This window comes from Carassius gibelio, chromosome B17, assembly GCF_023724105.1.
Source record: "Carassius gibelio isolate Cgi1373 ecotype wild population from Czech Republic chromosome B17, carGib1.2-hapl.c, whole genome shotgun sequence".
Classification (NCBI taxonomy): Eukaryota; Metazoa; Chordata; class Actinopteri; order Cypriniformes; family Cyprinidae; genus Carassius; species Carassius gibelio.
In genome coordinates, this window is record NC_068412.1 from 22,894,144 (window position 1) to 22,915,755 (window position 21,612).

Here is a 21,612-nt window from a genome sequence, read left to right on the forward strand (position 1 = left end):
AATGTGCAAAATAATTGGATAATTTATATTTATGTTTAAATTGATGGGTGTTCAAAGCTGTTGCTTATGCATTCAGTGCATTTTTGTAAGAAATTAATGAAAAACAAATAAGTATGGGGGGAAAAAACCCAAAATCTCTGCAAAGCAGCTCCCTCCGAGCAAAGAAAAACAACAACTAAAAAAAAAAAAGAAGCCATCATCAAATGTGGGAAGGAATCACGTTTGGGTCCCCAAGTGCTGGCCAATAGGCTAAAGCTGGAAACCAACACGCATTATTCGCCATAATGGCTCTCAGTTAAAATACCGGTGAATGGAAACAAGCCGTTACATTAGAGCCAAAATGACAGCCATTTCAAACGTCTTTCACCGCTGAGCCGTGAGCCCTCCGCCTACTTCATTCTCATTGGTTATCTTTGTATTTTTAGCTTTTTGATTGGTGTTCATCTCACAATTAAACCCTCCCCACAAATTTAATTGGACAACGTCTGCGCATGTCGTTTTAGTGTTCGAGAATGTAGATTTTTTCAGTACTTACGTTTGTAACACTGACCGGTAATCATTAACCTAATGGATTTATGTTATTTTTATAGGTTGCCCTTAAAAATTACGTTTTTAGGGTATTGACTGATGCATTTAGTAGCACAGCCCAGGCGAGTTGTTTTGATTGACTATGGATCTATTCTTTGTGTACCAGTTTTTACTGGTCTCATCCTTAATATGAACTAAGTTAATGTAAATGGATGTAAATTATAGATCCATTAAGTAGACACCATGTGCATCGTCTATTTGGCTGCGTTTTTATTTAGCCTTACATCAGAGCAATGTTCCTCCAAATTGATAGAAGATTCCAGTCAGAGCTTCATGGAGAGGATGCACTCAGGAAAGACGTCCTTTATATACTTTGGAAATCATGGTGAGACTTTGATAAATGTGTTGCAGATGATTGCGGAACCGTTATTATAATGTGCAAAGCTAAGCAAGAGTCATTAGTCAGATCAGCACATCAGCGTATATCTGCTGAATCAGTGCATTTGAGGTGTTAAAAAACTTTTAAAGTTGATTTTTAAAGTTCATAGGCTATTACATAAGCTATAGTTCTGCTTGCAGTCAACCCAACTATCAAACTGTTCGTGGAGCAGCTTGAGATGTCAGCTGATGCCCTGCAGGACTATGGAATATCTGTTGTGAAGGTGAGCAAAAATAAAATCTCATTTTAGGTCTCACCAGAAAGCTGCATCAGAATGTCAGAAGAAGGAGGTTTCTGATATCTAGTTATGTTGTACATGATGATTGACAGTATTGCAGCCTTATCAACTTGAATAACTGATTGTTTTTACAGGTGAACTGTTCTAAAGATGCTATAGCTAACTACTGCACAGGAGAAAAGCTAATGACCAGGGCATACTTGTTCAGGTAAAAGTTTCTGTTTCAATATATACATTCAAAATGTTGATGTTAGTAAGACTTTTTTTAAAGAATTTATTTAGCAAGGATTCATTAAATTGATTCAACGTTACAGTGAAGTCATCAAGCTTCAAATAAATGTACTTTTGATGTTCTGTTTATCAAAGAATCCTGAAAAATTAATGGTTTCCACAAAAATAAAAATTTGCACAACTGTTTCCAACATTGGTAATATTAAGAAATGTTTCTTGAGCAGCAAAATCAATCTATTAGAATGATTTCTAACGGATTGTGTGACAATGAAGACTTGTGTTATAGCTGCTAAAAAATAAATCCGCTTTGAAGTAAAATTTTAAAATATGTTAAATATAAAACAGTTATTTGTTGTTGTTAAAAATGTTATGAATTTGTTTTGTTATATAATGTACAAATATTTCAGAAAACTATTGTATTTACTTTACATAAATGCAGCTTATATAAAAAATCTCTTATATTTGGAACACGAGATGTTTAGCCAAATGTTTATGTAAATTTTTTTGCCAAGTGTATATATCTTTTTTGAAAGATATAAAATGATCTGTTGACTTCATATGGTCATACAAGTTTGGAACGTCCCAAAAGCTTTTTTTGTCTTTTATCATTCCAGGGGCTCTGAGGTCCTGAGGAGTTTCGACATCGATACCGTATTTGACGTCAATGCAATTGTTTCTCATGTCCTTTTGTGAGTTCATTTATTTAAAACTTTTACAGTAGCACCACCAACATTTAACAGTGTGGATATACATGGTGAAACTAGAGTGATGACCTTGAACAGCTGACCATTGAATGTGTGCCTTATTTCCTCCATAAAGCTCTGTCCTCTTCAATGAAGTCCGTTATGTGCACACACCTGCTGAGCTGCTGCGCGTGGAGAGCACGGCCAAACAAAACAGTGACATTGTGGTCGGTCACATACCAGTGCTTGGCCTTCCAGGTACGATCTCTATATTGTCTATAGTCCATTGTCTAGGTCTGAATGAAGCAATATTATATATCTTGTTTTGTTTTTTTGTGGGGATAGAGCACCGGGCTTTGATGGAGGCAGCATTTGTGTATGGAACCAAATACCAGTTTGTCCAGACGACTGGCACTTTGGTTCTAAAACATATGGGGTAAGTTTTATATTACTCTAAGGAGCAATATAAGTTCAGTCCTTATTAAGGTACTCAAATCATAAAATAAGCCGAGATGTGATTCTTGATATGTTTTATGTTGCCATAGACAACCATAATTATGAAAAATATGGCCACAATGTGTTCCCAAAGTTGTTCTAAAGCTCTCATCACCTATTTGGATATCCGACGACTAGTGTTATTTTTGTATCATTGCTAGTCTAATAGTTTTTGTTGATATTTTATTGTAATATTTTATGTTTTCACTTAAATTTTAGTTTAGATTAGTAATTTTGTCGCATGATTTGTCTTTTTTTATTTTTAAACATGTCTTTGTTTTGTTTTTTTGTTTTTTTATGTCTGTGTAGTTTTTAATAATTTTATTTATTAGTTTTAGTTTATTAAAGTGAGAAATGCTGCCTTGTTGAATATTTTATGGCCATCGACAGGTATGTTATAGTTAACTAAAACCATAAATTTTGATAACATTTAAAAAGATTTTAACAAAACTTTTTTTTTTTTTTTTTACTTTTTTTAAATACTTTAAATAAAGTAATATATTACAGAAATAAATAACATTTAACAAAAAAACTTAAATTATAACAGTTTGAGTTTATTTTGTAAATGTAAGACTTTTTTTTTTTTGCAAATTTAAAATGGTTTTATTTACCGGTAACTATAAAAACCTTGGCAACTACTGCAATATATGAACATTAATTTCATTAACTCTTTCCCCGTCAGCATTTAAAAAAAAAGGTGACAACAACTTCCAGCGATTTTGATGATTTTTACTCAAATTTGATGGCCTAAAGTATATTTTGCTGTATGAATATTTGAATATGCAATACACTAAAAAAAGATCAAAGCCTGTACTTAAAAAAAAATCTGTTTTATTCTAGCTTAAAGCATTATTTTTTTAATTTATCAACACTTGAATACAAGTAGGTTTCATAAAAATGTATAATTTTGAGCAAAAAGTTAAAAGAATTACATTTTTATCAAAAACTACATCTGGATAATATTCAGTATGATTCTAAAAGCATAAATAGAGTAAATCGCTTCCATCAACACCTTCAAAGCTTGCACACCCGTATACCACTTTCTGTTTCATCATTTTACAACATAACATTATTCAGTATTCATTTATATGTTGTCTATTGCTGATGATAGCATTATTTATCATATGCATCTGTTACAAAAGAGATTACTAGTTTTCCCTCCTGTTCACGTGTATTTTTTGTTTGGGAGGTTTTGTACTCATTCAGAAGATGTGTAATAGCGCCCCCAGTGAAAACACCAAAATTGGCTAAGAAGCGCTGACTTCTAAATGACGAGTTAATGGCGGGGAAAAAGTTAATAGACATGTATAATGTTGATATAAATGATAACAAATTCTTCTAGTACTTCAGTGCCTCTCATATGAATATTCGGTTATCCTTCACAGGGTTGTCGATCCCTCTTCCTCACAAGCACGGCTGTGGTTTCTGCACTGTAAAGGTGTGTCCAGGCGGTCTGATCCGTGTCCCAGCACTCCCATGAGGAAAACACTCAACACCATCAACATACACACCTTCCTGCAGCTGATGGAAGCACCTCTAGTGGTGAGAAAGCACCTTCAACTTCCTGTCATTAATACCAGATGTAATAAAAAGGAGTTTGAATTCTGATTCTCACTTCAGTTCCATCTCTGCTATGTTTGATTTTGGGCTTGTTGTGGACTTGTTTTCTGGCAGACCGAGTCAGTGCTGGACCCGTCTGAAGTAGATGTGGTTCACATGCACCTCGGTGTGCCCGTGCTGTATCTGTTCTCTCAGCCACAGACCCAGCACCTGGACCGGGCCACCGCTCAAACTCTGGCCCTGCAGCTCCGCGGGGAGGTCGGAGTAGTGCTCATTCACAGGTGCTGATGATGACAACAAAAACAATGATGCAATTCTTATATTCATGTAACAAGATTCCATGGGAAACACTTTACAGTGGGCAGTTAGCTAAAGCATTGGACTAATGTTGTGAACAAATCATATATAAAAATATATATATATAATATGTATTATTATTATTATTAATTTATTTTATTTATTCATTTTTTTCAGGGACAGTCCGAACGTGAAAACTGCGCTGAAATACAATGCTGCTTACAGACTCCCACAGGAGGTCAGTTTCACCATTGAATGTGTTGTGTGATTGTGATTTTGACAATTCTGTTTTTAACAAAGGCTTTTCTCGACAGGATGTGACATATTTTACCCTGAATAGCGCCGAAGGGGTTGTGAAACTTTTCAAAGAAGAACTTCTGCAAGAACACAAGTTAGAAGACGAAGAGGAAGATGAGGAACATTGGTCAGATCTTGGTAGGATGCCACCTATGCATTCATTGCTACCTAGTAAAATGGTTCCAAAGGTTTTGAACTGCTTCTAAAGCTCCTGTTGAATTTCTCCAGATATTCTCGATGATGAGGTGTCAGAGTCTGTGTACAGAGACCGTGATCTTATGCTGGATCTGGAGTCTGTTATTGAACTCACTTCACACACTTTTCAAACAACAGTCACACAGAATGAGATCACAGTGGTGCTGTTCTATTTTAAATGTGAGTTTGACTTTTTGTATTATTATTTTATTTGCTGTGCAAGACGAATCTACCCTGATATATCCACTTTCGTCCTCTAGGGGATGCTGTCTGTATGGCTTTCATTCAGTCATATATAGAGGTGGCAGATGCACTTGAAGGTAAAAGCATTTCAATGATGAACAAAATTGCCAGATATTGTAGAAATTCGGTAAATCGAGTTATGTTGTATTTTTTTTTCTTTATTGATCCGTTTGATGGAATCCATTTTCAGATAATATGTCATTCTCGATCTCTACATAATAAGTTGTTTTGCTTTTATACAGGCCTCAAAAAGTATTTGGACACTTAAGTCATTGCATTAGATAATAAAATATAAAACCAAGTGGAATCTGCAAACAAATGATTTTTCTCAGGACTAACATCCCTTTTCAGAGCCATTTTTGTCTGTGATTTTCTCTGGCGATATATTAAGTGATTTCCTTTTTCCTTTAATGCCTATTCTTTTAAATAATTAGATTTAATGATGTTAAACAAAAAATGAAAATTTGTCATTATTTACTTACCTTTATGTCAATGTGTATGGCTTTTTGTTTTATTTTGCAGATAAAAATGTACAGTGTTTATTTTATTCTGAACTTAATTTACACTGATGTTCAATCAAAGGGGGCAAAAACGTTTTCACACCTCAAGATTGCATAATTAAAAGAAAAATACATCACTTTTGTGTCCATCCTGTCACCTGACATCACACGTTATGTTAACAACGTGCACAAACATCAGTCAAAGACTTGTGGAAGTTATGTAAGCATACAGTATGTTAAAACCACATCCCTCTGTCTCTTTCACATCATGTTCAGGTATGAATGGGGTAAAGTTGGCGGCAGTAAACTGTGGAGAATGGACTGACATTTGCAGTGACCAGAATGTCACTTCCTTTCCCACTGTCCTAATCTACCGGCCCATGGCTGACGCTCAGCTCTATAGGGGAATGCTGGGAACCAAGAGTCTACACGGGTTCATACTACTGTGAGTATTATGTCCTCTTTCCCACACAAGGACAGATCATCAGGATGGAATTTAGTCTCCGTCACCCATGATTAACCTGAAAGTGGGCTGTCTTTTTTTTAATTAGAGGTCTGGTGATTGAAGAGCGTGTTTTCAGTTTGTGCCTCCACACTGACCTTCTTTTATATGTTCTTATATGGCTGTGAGCTGATAAAGGCAATTGTAGTGTTTTATCTGTAGAGTACCTTCAAAAATCAATTAATAGATGCTCCCGAGACAACAGTGCACTGATCGTAAATGCGCTGCCTAGATTCCCACACAGACAGCCAATAGTCTTTAAACACGAAATCTCAGTTGAACATTTCACACCTATTGTTTATTAATGAGTTGCTTTTGTTGTTGCAGGAGTCTGGTCTCCAGTCCTTACCTTCTCTCCTCCTCTGCTGAGGTGATGTCGTTCTTGGAGGGTGATTTGTACAGTAAACATATGTATCTGACCCCTGTCAGAGTGCTGGGCCTTTTCAGTTCAACACATGACATGGGTAAGCCAACTTTCCCAGGAATCACTGCTATGTGATAGACAGAGGATATTTACATGTAGTTCACTCAAAAATGATTGACTGTCATGTTACAACCCCATGTACTTTTGAGGATTTTTTTTTTTTTTTTCCAAGTTTTATCAGGATTTTTTTGTATAATTTTTTTTTTTTTTACATTTTCATCAAATTACAAAATTGAAAGACCTTATATTCAGTACAATCGAAAGTTTGGATACGTTTATTTAGCAATGATCCATAAAATTAATAAAAAATGACAGTAAAGACCTTCACTTTGTTAAAATAGTTTTATTAAATTTTCGAATTATCAATACAAAAAACATAATTCACACAAAAATGTTAAGCAGCAAAACTGCTTTCAGCATTGGTAATAATTGAGCACCAAATCAGCATATTAGATTTCTGAAGCATCATGAGACACTGAAGACTGGAGTGGTGACCATCACAGGAATAAATTACATTTAAATTACATACAAATTAAATGTAAAATATATTCTAATAGAAAACAATTATTTTACATTTTAATAGCATATAGTAATATTAGTGTTTTTACTGTTTTTGTTTTTCCTATTTTTACTGTAAATAAATGCAGACTTGGTGAGAATAAAACTTTTTAAAACTTCTTTACAAATCTGACCAAACCTTTGAACAGTAGTGTAGTTTTTATTGTAATATTATAAGAAAATAATTTAAAAACTACTTTAATCTGGCTATAAAATAGCCATTAATTATCTTCTGGAACTAAAAATATAAAAAAATTCTGTTAAATGCACAAGAATGGCTATGCAGAATGTTTGAGCTTCAGTTATCCATGAAGTGAAAGTGGATGGTCATTTCAAAGACTGAGCACCAGAAGAACTAATGAAAAGAGTAAATGGTGGTTTGTGTAGCACCTGCACCCTTAATAACCTTCTGAAAAATCCCAGCAGGGTTTACATAAAAAAATATTAAAGGGGTGGTTGATTGCATTTATACTTTTTTTTTACATTAGTTAGTTTGTAATGTTTCTGTTTGAGCATAAACAATATCTGCAAAGTTGCAGGGCTAAAAGTTCAATGCAAATTGAGATATCATGTTTTAAAATTCTGGCAGTTTAATGCCTACAAAAACGGCCAGTAAGGGACTACAACGGGCTTCTTCTCAGGTCCGTTATGTCACAAACCCAGATAAACCCAGTCCACGGGAAAACATAACAAAGGAGGCAAGGCCATGTTGTGCTGCTTTAGAGAAGAGAAAGAGAAAACTAGGGGTGCATGTAAAAATCTGTTCATATATGAATCACAATTCTGTCTTCTAACGATTCTAATAGATTCTCAAGTTTCAAAACTAATGGTCTAAAGCAGCAGTTCTCAATCTTATTCCACACATCCTCCTGCTTTGCCTCTCTCTTTCCCTCATTCAGATTGTCAGATCAGCTCCAACAAACTGTTCCATTTAAACTCTTATTTTCACATAGCAATTAGAAGCCTTACACATGGATGCGCATACGGTTGCAGTGCTGTATTAAAGGGTTAGTTCACCCGAGAAGGAAATCCGTCCATCTTCTACTCATCCTCGAAGCATCCTAGGTGTATGCGACTTTCCTCTTTCAGAATAATCCAATCAAAGTTATATTAAAAATTGTCCTGGCTCTTCCAATCCTTTCAATGGGGTAAGCAAGTTTTTGTTGTCAACTGTTCAGAAGATGTGAAATAAAGTGTGCACATCTGTAATAAGACATCCCTCACATGGCTCCGGGGGGTGAATAAAGGCCCCCTGTAGTGAATCCATGCATTTTTGTAAAATAAATATCCAGATTTCAAATGGAAATTTTTCTCACTTCTGCTGAACTGTTGTGGGGGGCTTCATAATAACAGGAAATAATCAAGGTGTTTGTCAGAGAAGGAACAGATCGGTGTGGAATAAAGGTCAATTATGTGAAAAATTATGCGTGTTTTTTTTTTTTTTTTTAAACGAAGCATGAACACACGTTAGACTGCACCACATAAACACAATCAAGCCAAGAAAATAACAGTCAGCCATCCCTTTAAAAGGTAGTTCATCAGAAAATTGAAAATTCTTGATTATTCACCCTTATGTCATCCCACACATTCATGAATTTCACCCTTCTGTGGAACAGAACCCTTCTGTTGTTAAGAAAATAAGTCATACAAGTTTGAAATGACATGAGGGTGAGTATATAATTATAGAATTTACATTTTTGAGGGTAAGTATATAATAATAGAATTTACATTTTTGGGTGAACTATCCCTTTAAAACCATAGCAGACAGTTTAATTTTGATGTTCAGAATGATGCAGAAAATGGACATGTAAAGCCCAAATGACCACTTTGACATTTTAAGCCGTTCATACGGGACACATCCAGGCCAGGATTTTAATATTGCCTAAAATATCCAGGTTTTGGCTGTTTGCACTGTGCAGGTCAATCGTTGTGTGACATTCGTGAGAGCTATAGAGAGCAGAACAATTAAAATTAAAATATACTACGTGACCTCTTCAAATGTTACACCTTACACAATGTATAATCACATTTTTTTCTATCATGGCACTCAAAATTAGTTTTATGGGTGCAGCATGTATTGCATAACTTCTTACATATGCACAGGAACCTGTCAATCATGTGCTCTTCATGTCTTAGGTGTAACTCCATTTGAAAAAGCTGCCAGACTCCTCAGAGGAGAGACAATTCTTGGGCTGTTTGCCCACAAAGAGGCAGAGCAATGGTATCCCAACAGTTTTACCTCAACTATTTTGATTCCGTAATATACTTGATTTTATACCTTACATTCAAAGAAACTGTAAGTGTCTTCACAAGATGATACATGTGTGGACTTGTGATGTAAGAAAGCGTTCCAGCTGACTGCTGTGTTTTTGATCAGGGTGGAGGGACTGTCAGTAAACCTGCCTGCTCTACTGGTGTCCCGTGGCCCTGGAGTTCCTCATGAGGTCTATTCTCTGCCATCATCCTCACCAACGGACCTTGTCTCACTCATAAAACAAGTGGAGCTGGATCGTTTCGTAAGTTGTTTTGAGAAAATAGTTGCAAATTTACCACATGTTTCACAGTTGCTCAATGGTACTTTATATTGGAATCACATGTGTTTTACTGGAATTTAAGTAACATGAATTGAGTGGCTCTCCACATTGACATAGTTAACAGTGTTGTTATTGTACACTAAAACAGACTATGTGATTATTTTGGCTCGCATTTAACAAAAACCCACCAATTTACTATCTCAAAAAATGTGAATACTTCATAAGTCCAAAAAAAAATAAAAAATTAGTGAATTGTTGGTCTTCTGGAAAGTATGTTCATTTACTGTACATGTACTCAATACTTGGTAGGGGCTCCTTTTTCTTTAATTACTGCCTCAATTCAGCGTGGATGAAGGTGATCAGTTTGTGGCACTGCTGAGGTGGTCTGGAAGCTCAGGTTTCTTTGACATTGGTCTTCAGCTCTTCTGCATTTTTTGGTCTCTTGTTTCTCATTTTCCTCTTTGACAGTAGGACTGGACAATATATCGAACGATATGATCGTGCGCATCTTGTCAGTAAAGTCGGTTCCATGATTAGCGGTAAATCCCCATCACCTGCTTTCCATAGAAATGGCAGTTAATCCACAATGCCTTAGTTCACTGACAATCAACGCTATATAGAGTTCATTATCGAAAGCGATTAATCTTCAATATATATTGTCCAGCCCTACTTGACAGTACCCCATAGATTATCTCTGGGGTTCAGGTCTGGTGAGTTTGCTGGCCAGTCAAGCACACCAACACTATGGTCATTTAACCAACTTTTGGTGCTTTTGGCAGTGTGGGCAGGTGGAAAATATTAAATCAGCATCTTCAAAAAGCTACTCAGCAGAAGGAAGCATGAAGTGCTCCAACATTTCGTGGTAAACGGGTGCAGTGACTTTGGTTTTCAAAAAACACAAAGGACCAACAACAACTGATGACATTGCACCCCAAATCATCACAGACTGTGGAAATTTAACACTGGACTTCAAGCAACTTGGGTTGTGAGCTTCTCCACCCTCCATTCCTTGTGAAGTTCACTCAAATTCTTGAATCAATTTTACTTGACAATCATAAAGCTGCGGTTCTCTCGGTTGGTTGTTCATCTTGTTTTCCACTTTTTTCAATCAACTTTCTGTTAACATGCTTGGATACAGCACTCTGTGAACAGCCAGTTTCTTTGGCAATGAATGTTTGTGGCTTACCCTCCTTGTGAAGGGTGTCAATGATTGTCTGTCAATGATTCTGAACAAACGTGACAGATCAGCATTTTTTCCCCATGATTGTGTAGCCTAGTGAACCAAACTGAGAGACCATTTTGAAGGCTCAGGAAACCTTTGCAGGTGTTTTGAGTTGAGTTGATCAGCTGATTGCCATGTCGCCATATTCTAATTTGTTGAGATTGTGAATTGGTGGGCAAAAATCATCACAATTAAAAGAACCAAAGACTTAAACTACTTCAGTCTGTGTGCACTGAATTTATTTAATACACGAAATGCACCTGTAATATTAATAAATATTCTACTACATAAGATATTTATATGAAATGTTATATGAAGGACTGCGTTCCTTTTCAAAATGCCATTTTATTGCAATAAAAGTAGCCTTGTGTTCCTTTGCAAAAAATAATAAGATGAAAACATGTTGTGTTTTGCATTAAAGCCTGAACTGACCGTGGAGAATCTTCCCTGGTATTTGGAGCTTGGGAAACCTTTGCTGCTGCTTTTTATCGGAAAGGAGGACAGTACAGAGAGTACGAAGGCTTTAGCAGAGATAAAGCGACCACTGAGCTCTGGACAGCTGGATTCCTTCCTGCCATGTTGGATCCATCTGTGAGGAACATGATCTGTTAGACACATTAATCAAAATACATTCACTTTCAACAAACCCTTTGTTAATTGTCATCTATGGGGTTTCATTGTTTTAGAGGTCGGACACCTGTCGGGAGGTCTATCCTGGAAAAGTATCTTGGCTTTGTACCTCCGCTTCCTGTTTTGGTTATGTCACGGTTAAAAACTGGAGAAGAGGTGTTCCTTTTCCCCCCAGAGCGCCCCCTAATGGCTAAGAACATCCTGCAGTGGATTCACGATGTGGAAAACGGACATGAACAACCAGCAGGTGAGTCCCTGTAGCTTTTAATGCAAGTATCTAAAAAAACAACAGTTTGGTTAAAATTTCAGCCCTAACCAGGTGCAACTAAATGAATGAGGAAAAAACATTTTCGTCAATATATTTAACATTTTTGGACCAATAACCTCACTTTGGACCAATAACCTCACTCTAAATACTTGAAATATAATGAAAATGTTCGGCTTGAGGTGAAATGTGCTGTTTTTACTGCTGTCTAACAATAAATCAGGAAATAAAAGACTTACTTACTAAATGACAAGAATATCTTAGATATTTGGGCATTTATTTTGTTATTTTGTAAATATTTTATTTTCTATTTTAGTATGTTAATGTTAAAAATGTAGCATTTAAATATTTTACTTTATGTTAAAACTAGTGCTGTCAAAAGATGAATTGCTTTTTTTTTGTTTACATAATGTATATGTGTGTACTTTGTATTTTATATATATATATATATATATATATATATATATATATATATATATATATATATATATATATATATATATTACAATTTTTTTTTGGATATTTATAATATAAATTGTATTTTATATATAATATATATATATATATATATATATATATATATATATATATATATATATATATATATATATATATAACTTATTTTGGATGTGATTAATCGTTTGACAGCACTAGTTCAAAATCTATTGAATTCAAATAATTTATATTTTTATTTATCATATATTTAACATTAATATTCAATATCATTTTTTATACTAGTTAATGGTATATATATTTGCATCATCTGTGATTTTGTCAGTTGCTCACTTTCATTTATGACAGAAAATTTACTTGGAAACATGTTGGTTCCACCTGCTCATGCCTTTTTGGCATAGTATTATTGAGATTTATAATTGTGTGGTAACTGTGGATTGTCTTCAAACTGTAACTCGCCTTTAGTTACCTTTCACAGTAGTTAGACATTTGAAGACAAATATGTCCTTGTAACTGTTGGCAACATCTGTTATTTGCCTACAGTTCCAGGAATCAGTCATCGCTTACCCCTGCCCTGTCAAAGCTGGCACAAAGTATTCTAACACACACCGGTGTTTGAGATCACACCCTATTCATTCCGTGCCTCTTCAACACTTTTCCCCTAATACAATCACTATTGTTGCCTGTAGCAAAAAAACAAGCCCATTCATTCAGATCCAGCACTCAACTCTGTTGATGCCTTTGCCAGTGTCAAAACCTGAACTGTTTTATACCCACTTCTCAGCATCTCCCATCTGCTTCCTGTGAAGCTGAGAGGAAACTGTATCCCTTAATTGTGTCTGATTGTTATAAGTTATTTCCCTAAAACCTTCTGCTGGACTCCTGGGGCCGGGTGACTTTTTGTACTTTGGAAAAAGATGGATTCATCCGTCTGTCGGTTAAAATGTGTTTTATGTGGATGGATGAAGCACTTTATCCATCACAAGATATTTATTACATTTCATATTCCAGCGAAATGCAGAGCAAATACAATTGTCTACACATCATCTGAATTTTATCCATGAAGCATTAGTGTAATAATAATGAAATGTCCTCTGTATTGCTGTTAAAAGAGTCATAGTATACGTTCCTGTTTTATGACTCTTGGTGCAAGGAAAACACAATAGTTGTTTCCTTTCTGCTATACGGCTCTATAGATTTTACTAGGCTGTTTGCATATTGTCTTGTGTATGACCGTAATGTTAGTGTTTTAGCTTATTTTTTTGGTCCTGTATGTGTAAGTGTAATCATTCCCATTACACATTCATGGATTTGTCCTTCTTTTTTCTGGGTCCAGAGAAAGGATTCAGTCTCTCAGGATTTCATTTTGCATTTCACATGGAAACTTTGCATCATTTGTGGCAAAGTCCTTCTGTGTGGTCACCACATTAAAGTGTAGATGCAGCAGGACTTTCCCTCATTGTGCTCATGGGAGCGATGAGTGACCTTTTCATATCCTGTTACACCTTCAGAATTTGCTACCATTATAAATATAACATTTTGTATTCATTATATTACTTTATTTACCCTACCGGTCACACTTAATTTTAAGGTCTGATTCTTATCATTACTTAACTTTTATTAACTACGACTTTTGCCTCAGAAAACTCCTAATTTGCTGCATATAAATAGTTAATTAGGTATCAAAATGTGATTTAGATTACCGGTAACAAGCAGCCAATATGCTAGTAATATGCATGCTAGTTAATAGTGAGAACTGGTCCTTAAAATAAAGTGTTACCATACTACCATTCAAAAGTTTTTTGGTTTTGATTTTTAAACATTTTGAAGTCTTGCGCTCCACATGGCTGCATTTATTTGATGAAAAATGTAGTAAAAAGAGTAATTGCTTATCCAAAATTTCTGAGGTATTTTGAGTGATTGCTAGAGGGTTACAAGGGAGATTGCTAAGTGGTTGTTTAGTAGTTGAAAGTGTGTCGTTTTGTCAGGAATAATAAGATGGATTCAAGTAAGAGTTTAGATTATGCCTTTTTAACTGTGAATACTTCAAGCAAAGACACAGAAAACAGATAGTCGTAGGTGCAGAGATGACAGACTTCCTTGGTAGCGCTATGCGGTGGGCAAAGATCCGCTAATGGTCAAATGAGAGACACAATAAGTGGAAACCAGTCCAAAAATCCAGAAAACAGAAGCGGTAAATCCACCAGAGAGAAGGAACCAAGAACAGAGCAAACCACAGGCACTGCACAGAGGACAAACATAAAACAACGATCTGACAAAAACAGAGGCTGCATCCGAAAACTTAGGCAGGTGACTTGCTGCCTTGCTGTCTAATCAGTCAATGACTTTGCAGGCAGCGTTTTTGCCCAAAGGCACCTCATGAAACGGATTTCGGACCGGCTTCTGAGGTGGAGTAATGGTTTAATGATCTACAGCAAAATATAGAGAGCTTTGGTGATGACTAAGTGGATATTTCATTACTGCAATATTATTTTTTTTGCTAGAAATTAAATAAAAAGTGGAAACCGTTGTTCAGAAACATACATTTACACACAAACTGACCACTGACCGCAACTTTCAGATGCCATCTTTATTTTTTGGCTTAACTGTCACAGAATGGAACACACGGGACTGTGGGATATCAAAGGCAGCAAAGGATACATCTATGCTGCCTTAAAAAAACGGCCAGATGAAGGCATCTCAGGATACAGGAACTGAAGCTGACATTGATTTCGGATGTGCCTTGATGGCTTCCTACCTTGGAATGCAACCTCCAAAGGCAGCATTTTTCAGTTTTCGGATGCAGCCAGAGACAAATATAGAGCAGTTAAAGAGTCCCAGTTGAAACTCGTGAACTTATTAATGGTAGTACACAGAACTAGATGCATCTATGAACCGTGACACTTTTATTAAGGTCTCTAAATATGGCTTGGGTCCCTTTTATAGTCCTCCAGCTAAATCATATGCCAGATTGTCTGGAAAAGTACTGTAATATCACACCTCTTGTTAACAAAATGAGGGATGGGTAAAACTTCTGACTATAAGTATGAGCAATATTAATAGTGATGTTCGTCTTCGCAAACACCACCAAAAATGTTTTTGGAACCAGTATCATTCTTATTTCCAAAATAATTCTAAGGACCCAGATGTCTGCTTTTCCTCTTATTTGAGTAACCAGCATTGTCAGAGCAGATTATACCCCAGACATCAGACTCTCCACATCAGGGACTTACGAGAAGAGGATTGCTAGTGATAGTCTGTTAATCTCTGTCATACAGCGTTTTACAGTAGATAGCACATCTTTTGATCCATTTTCCTAGAGTGTGATAGAAGCTGATGTTTTTGATCAAAAACCTTGCAGTTTAAGGTGAGTGCCATTAAACTGATCAAAGGTGATGGCAAAACATAATGTTACAAAAGATTTCTGCTTCAAATGAATGCTGTTCTTTTGAACTTTCTGGTCTTGAAAGAATCCTGGAAAACAACGAATCATTGTTTCTGTAATAATAAAAACTTCCTAATCATCGGGAAGAAGGAGGCGGGAACCGGCAGACAATCAAACTGAAATTTTAATTACAAAATAAACACAAAGCAGCGCATCAGCCCCTCACCGACGACTGATGCGCGCAAATAAAAAGCAAAACATAAACTAAAGCCCAGGCCTGGTCCTCTCTCGTCCTTCACTGTCGTCGCTCCAGTTGTATATCCTTCCATCTCCTACGTGGGACTCGAGACCGGCGGCGGGTCGCAGGTGTCGCTGATTTCCCAATCATTCCACCGGCCTCACTCCTCGTTCCCACGTCCCTCGGCCCCGCCCCACTCGTCACAGTTTCCATAAAAATATTAAGCAGCAAAACCTGCTTATTATTGCATTAGTAATAATTAGAAATATTTCTCTGACACCAAGTCAGCATATTAGAATGATACGTGTGATACTGAATCTGGAGTAATGAAGCTGAAAATTAATCAGCCAATAGAGGAGTAAATTACAATTTAAAATATATTCAAATAGAAAATGGTTGTCTTAATTGGTATTAATATTTCACAATATTACTATTTTTACTGTATTTTTACTGACCTCAAACTTTTAAACATGGACCAATAGAAAGTCTAGAGATCTAAAAAAAAAAATTGTCCATTGAATGTCTTTTTTTTTTTTTTTTTGGACTGTGCATTATGAATCCAGAGTTGTTTTCAGCAATATAAAATCAAGTATAATCAATATAAATCAATCAAGCAATAAAATCAAATTACTGATGAGAAATATTTGCATTCATGGTTATTAAATTGTTTTATTGTGGCCTGCAGTTATGTTGTCTGTGTGCACAATTCCTTGTGTTTTCACAAGAATTATAGTAGATCAGTTTACATACTTTGCACACCAAGACATCTGGAATCACTTGTCACTGTCCATTAGTAATCTCCTCTACTTAAGATTTCCAGGTATCAAGCATCATTTACTCCCTATAAGTGGTGTTTTGTTGTCGTAAGTAGCATGGACACAGAGTAATTAGTGTGTACTCAACAAGTTATGCTAGCTGTTCTTCATCAACCTTTGTGAAACTATGAGTCTGACATATGTCACGAACAACAACATTCTGTTTTTGTTGTTTTTTTTTTTCTCCGTTGTTCTTTTAGGCTTGATCCCAGATGGGAAATGGGGCCCTCCTGTGCCATTCTTTGACTTTCTGGCAATAATGGACCAAGAAGCACCGACTTACGCAGCTCAGAGGGCTCCTAAAATGAAGACGGGGGGCAGGGAAGACCACAGAGAGCAGAAGCATGTGACCCAAAACCAAAGACAGACCCCACATCCATCACCAAACCCCCAAGCACCTCGCCAGCACTCTGAACTATAAAGTCAAGTCTTCTCGTGGCACAGAAGGTTATGTAAGCAATTCACATGACTGCTTGACATCTGTTAGATTTTGCATTACGTGTGACATCTTCAGTGCTATTTGGAGAAATGTGTGTATATCAGAACTCGGGTATCACACATTTTCCAACTTACTTCCCACAAATCAAATGGACTTTTCCTAAATGAAATCAAGATAGTTTACATTTTAGTGCTGTAACTTTATACCGTATACACAGAATGTGTTATTTAAAACCTGAAAAAGACCTACAAGAATGTATTCATTTATCCGACGCATTTATCTAAATGTTTTTGACCAGATTGTATTATTCCAATTTCTACAGTGCCTGTTTGGGAATGTTTTTTATACAAACATAGAGCTTCACATATGGATGACATTTGTAAATGTGTACACTGTCTCTTGTTTCAGTCATGGAAGAACAGAGTTGTTTTTTTTGTTTTTTTTTTGTTTTTTACATATCATGCTGCTTTCATGATGGAAAGACTAACGTCAGACCTGAAAGAGGCTGCTTCTTTGGTTGATTGCATTGTTAAAGTTAATTAGCGTCACATTTAACAAGGGAAGAACTACTTTTTAATTGAAACCGTAGTCACTAAGTGAGCCCCCCGTCTTTTGTGTGCTGCCGGGATCTGTATCTAGTATTTAAACTCTAATGCAGATGTTTTCGGGAACTTGTTAAATATCAGTCTTTTTGGTAGTGAAATGCGATCCCAATATGTGGTTGGATGCACATGCGTTTTCACGTGAGAAGAAATGTTCATATATACACTCCTCCATGTGAAGGTCATTATATAGGATAAGCCTGTATGGAAACTCCATAAGCATACTAGACCTCTGTTTACAGTATCTGTGCTATTTCCTCTCAAGAGATCTCTGACTTCTGCAATGAACATCATTTCAGCAGTTAAGCAGAATGGTGCTTTATTGAAAAGTAGAGTGTTTATCGTGTTCCATAAAGATATTTTGTACATTTCCTGCTGTCATTTTTTATTAGTAATATGCATTTGCTAAGGACTTCAGTTTGACAACTTTAAAAGCGATTTTCTCATTATTTCGATTTTTTTTTTGCACCCTCAGAATCCAGATTTAAAAATAGTTGTATCTTGACCAAATTTTGTCCTATCATAACAAACCATAACTCAATGGAAAGCTTCTTTATTCAGCTTTCACGTGATGTATAAATCTCAATATCCAAAAAAGTGTGCCCTTATGACTGGTTTTGTGGTCCAGGGGTCACATATTTTCCAAAACCTAGTAAGCTGCCTTGGTAATATTGTCTATGTAGGCAATAGCTAAGCTTGTTCAGCATGTAGCTAAGCTAACAGTGTGATACTCTAATAAGCTCAAACAAATACAATAAAACGTATGCACAAATGTTGTATTATTGAATTGAAATATTCCTTACTTTAAGTTTTCAGCATCATTACTCCAGTCTTCAGTGTCAAATGTTCTTTTAGAAATAATAATTTGCTCTAGAAGCATTTCTTATTATAATATTAATCAGTGTTTAAAACAGTGGTGCTGCTTAATGGTTTTGTTTTCCAGGATTTTTTTGTTTTCGACTGATTTCATTGACTGTCCCCAAACTGTCCATCTGTAGTGTGTGTATTCATAAAAGCAGTCACTTTGGCTTTGTTTGTTTTTGGCAGTCCAGTTACATAGTCAAATCTTAAAAGTGAAACATGACATGATGTTTGGCCATTAGTGAATCGTCTCGCAGCGTCTGGCAAGAAATGACTTCAGATGTTAGCTGGGAGTTCAGTTACTGAGGAAAGGCACTAGGGAGCATTCATATCATTTTATTGATTTTGAGTAGAAGCTCTTATGGTCCCATCGATCTTTAGACGAATTCTTGAGAACTTAGATGAAATCCACACTAAACCAACTTATTATTAGATTTCCAGATAGTCACATGATCTGAATGTAATTTTGATTTTAAAAATTAATGCGGAGCTTTTATGTGAGGTCAGCCTGCCTGTTGGTTAGGATGTTTGTTTTATTCATTTACTCTTGACTAACACATGTCCAGTCAATTGCCTGTGGTGCATCCGTCTCTTCAACCTCCTGACCTAAAACAAACAAAAAGCATGTTTTTGAAATCGAAAAATGTAAAGGATGTTTTGAATTTCCTTGTAAAATAGAGTAATGGTTCTATAATGGGGTTTTTTTTTTCTGTGGCTTGCACTGTAAATTATAAAGGAGGTTGTAAGTTTTGAAGATTACATTGCTGATTGAGGCTTTTTGTCTGGAAGTTTGATTTGTGATCCCTGGGAATATAGAATTGGCAAGCATATTGGGAATAATTTGTTTAGTCTAAAATCATTTACTGTAATAGTTTATACTGTATTTTGTGAAGTGTTTCGTAAACATAACACATCTGCCATCTTGGCCCTGAAGTTTGACTTTATTTTTATAGTTATGTTTTTTTTCACCTGTGACATACTAGAAAAAAACGCAGAAATAATTGACTGCATTCTTGTGTGAAACTTGAACAACTGAAGCACAAGGAACAACATACTTGAAACCTACTTGGGCCATTTCAAACCTGACTCCTCATTTCTCAGACACCTTTAATAACATAGTAGGAGTGTCAGGGGTTAAATGCCAAATCTAATCACCCAAACCTTGATGTCTGTCATTTTATAAGCCAAGTTAATTATTCTCAGAAATGTTTTTGTTCGGCTTATTACTGCATCTTTTTCAGACTGACCCCAAAAGGTTGCAATCTTCCAGTCCAGCAAGTTATTACTGCAGAATGATTTCTTCCAACAAAAGTAGTTTGAGTTTTAGAATGACTGCTGTACTTCTGTGTTTATTAAATGTGTCATATTATGTCCTTTTTACAAGATGTCCACAGAATGTGTCTTCTAAAGTTGCGGCTTCAAATACACTGTGTGTGTTCTTGTTTTTGTGTCATATCAGGGCACAACTCTGTATAATGACATGTGTATGACACAGGTATTACAAGGAGAGGGTGACTTGTGAGGACATAACCCATGTCCCCATTTATCAAAATGCTTATAAACCATACAGAATTACTTTTTTTTTTTTTTTTTTTTTTTTTGAGAAAGTAAAAATGCACAAAGTTTCCTGTGAGGATTAGGGTTAGGTGTAGGGTTGTACAGTATAAAAACCATTACGCCTATGGGATGTCCCCACTTTTTTACAAAAAACAAACATGTGCGTTTGTGTGTGTGTGCAAATAGGCCCCCTTTCCAGAAGACAGCTGTGCTATTTACAGCATGTACGTCAGTTACATGGGCAACAACAAACAAAACTTTTTTTATTCTGCATTTTAAAGTCTTGTCAATTTAAACTTCTGTTCTACAGTTTTTAGAGCTCACACACAGAAAGCCAGCTGTCAAATGTTGCGTTATGTAAGTATTAAAAGGATCGGTCTGACTAAAATGAAATATCTGTCATCATTTATTCATGCTCCACTTGTTCCTGTACGAGTTTTTTTTCTTCTGTTGAACATAAATAAAAGCTATTTATTTTGAAGAATGTTTATAACCAGTTGAACAGTAGCCATTGATGTCCATATTATGGAAAAAAAATATACTATAGAAGTCATCAGCTACTTGTTTGATTGGCTTATTGGCTCAACTGCTTGGTTACATCAAGATATCGTCTGTTGTGTTTATTTTTTGGGTGAACTATCGCAAAGTTCTCTCTTGAGTCAACTGTCAAATATACATAAGATTATATCAAAAGCGCCGCGCAAACACACACACACAAACACACACAAAGACAAACTTTAGAAACAGTGCTTACTAATACAGAGAACTCCCTTTGGAATGGACTTTGTGCTTTGCAAATCTTTTTCATGCTCTAACAGCAACATTTTGCACTAAAGGAAGTTGTGAAAAGTTTAATAGGACCCCTTTAAGAATTTAGTCATTTTAGTAGGTTTCCAGTACATTCTGTCAGATTATGAGTAATAAAACTTTTTTTTTTTTTTTTTATAAACCTGATTTTTATATGAAATTATATATGCAGTGACTTGGAGAAAATATGGCATCAACTCACAAGCACGAGAACTTGATGATCGTATGAATGAGAACTAGGAGTAAGAATTAGTTTTAGCAGCAACTTGTTTTGCTTCCATTCATGTCATTGCTTTCATGAACATACACTGATGTTCAAATGTTTGTTTTTGTTTTTTTAACCTTTATTTAACCAGGAAAGTCCCATTGAGGTTAGAAACCTCTTTTTCAAGTCAATTACATTTATAAAAGTTATACAATACAAATAATTAAAAACATCTGCAATTTAAACAGGTCATTTCAGGTTCTCTCAATCTGGACTTAAAAGCATTTAAGGAAATGAGTTCAGATAATTTCAAGTCTTTTTGCAAAAAGCTCCATGCAGAAGGAGCTGAGTAGACAAAAGCCCTTTTTCCCAGTTCTGTACGGGCAAATGGAACAAAGAGCAGCAAGTG

The 21,612-nt window shown here is 35.7% G+C and overlaps 1 protein-coding gene across 2 annotated transcripts; it reads left to right on the forward strand.

The window, feature by feature from the left end:
* Positions 1-501: 501 nt before the first annotated feature.
* On the forward strand, positions 502-20,234 carry txndc16 (thioredoxin domain containing 16). Of its 2 annotated transcripts, none has more exons than XM_052581276.1 (19): positions 502-913; positions 1,108-1,190; positions 1,340-1,413; positions 2,051-2,125; positions 2,256-2,377; positions 2,465-2,555; positions 4,000-4,156; positions 4,289-4,455; positions 4,649-4,709; positions 4,786-4,906; positions 4,997-5,143; positions 5,224-5,283; positions 5,983-6,151; positions 6,536-6,672; positions 9,327-9,411; positions 9,568-9,706; positions 11,368-11,537; positions 11,633-11,823; positions 16,933-20,234. In XM_052581276.1, the coding sequence occupies exons 1-19, from the start codon at positions 772-774 to the stop codon at positions 17,151-17,153; spliced, it is 2,412 nt and encodes an 803-aa protein (XP_052437236.1). In that variant the 5' UTR covers positions 502-771; the 3' UTR covers positions 17,154-20,234. The 2 variants fall into 2 exon arrangements, with proteins under 2 accessions (XP_052437236.1, XP_052437237.1); XM_052581277.1 differs by lacking the exon at positions 16,933-20,234 and adding an exon at positions 12,838-13,705 and having other exon boundaries at positions 516-913.
* The last annotated feature ends 1,378 nt before the right edge of the window (positions 20,235-21,612 follow it).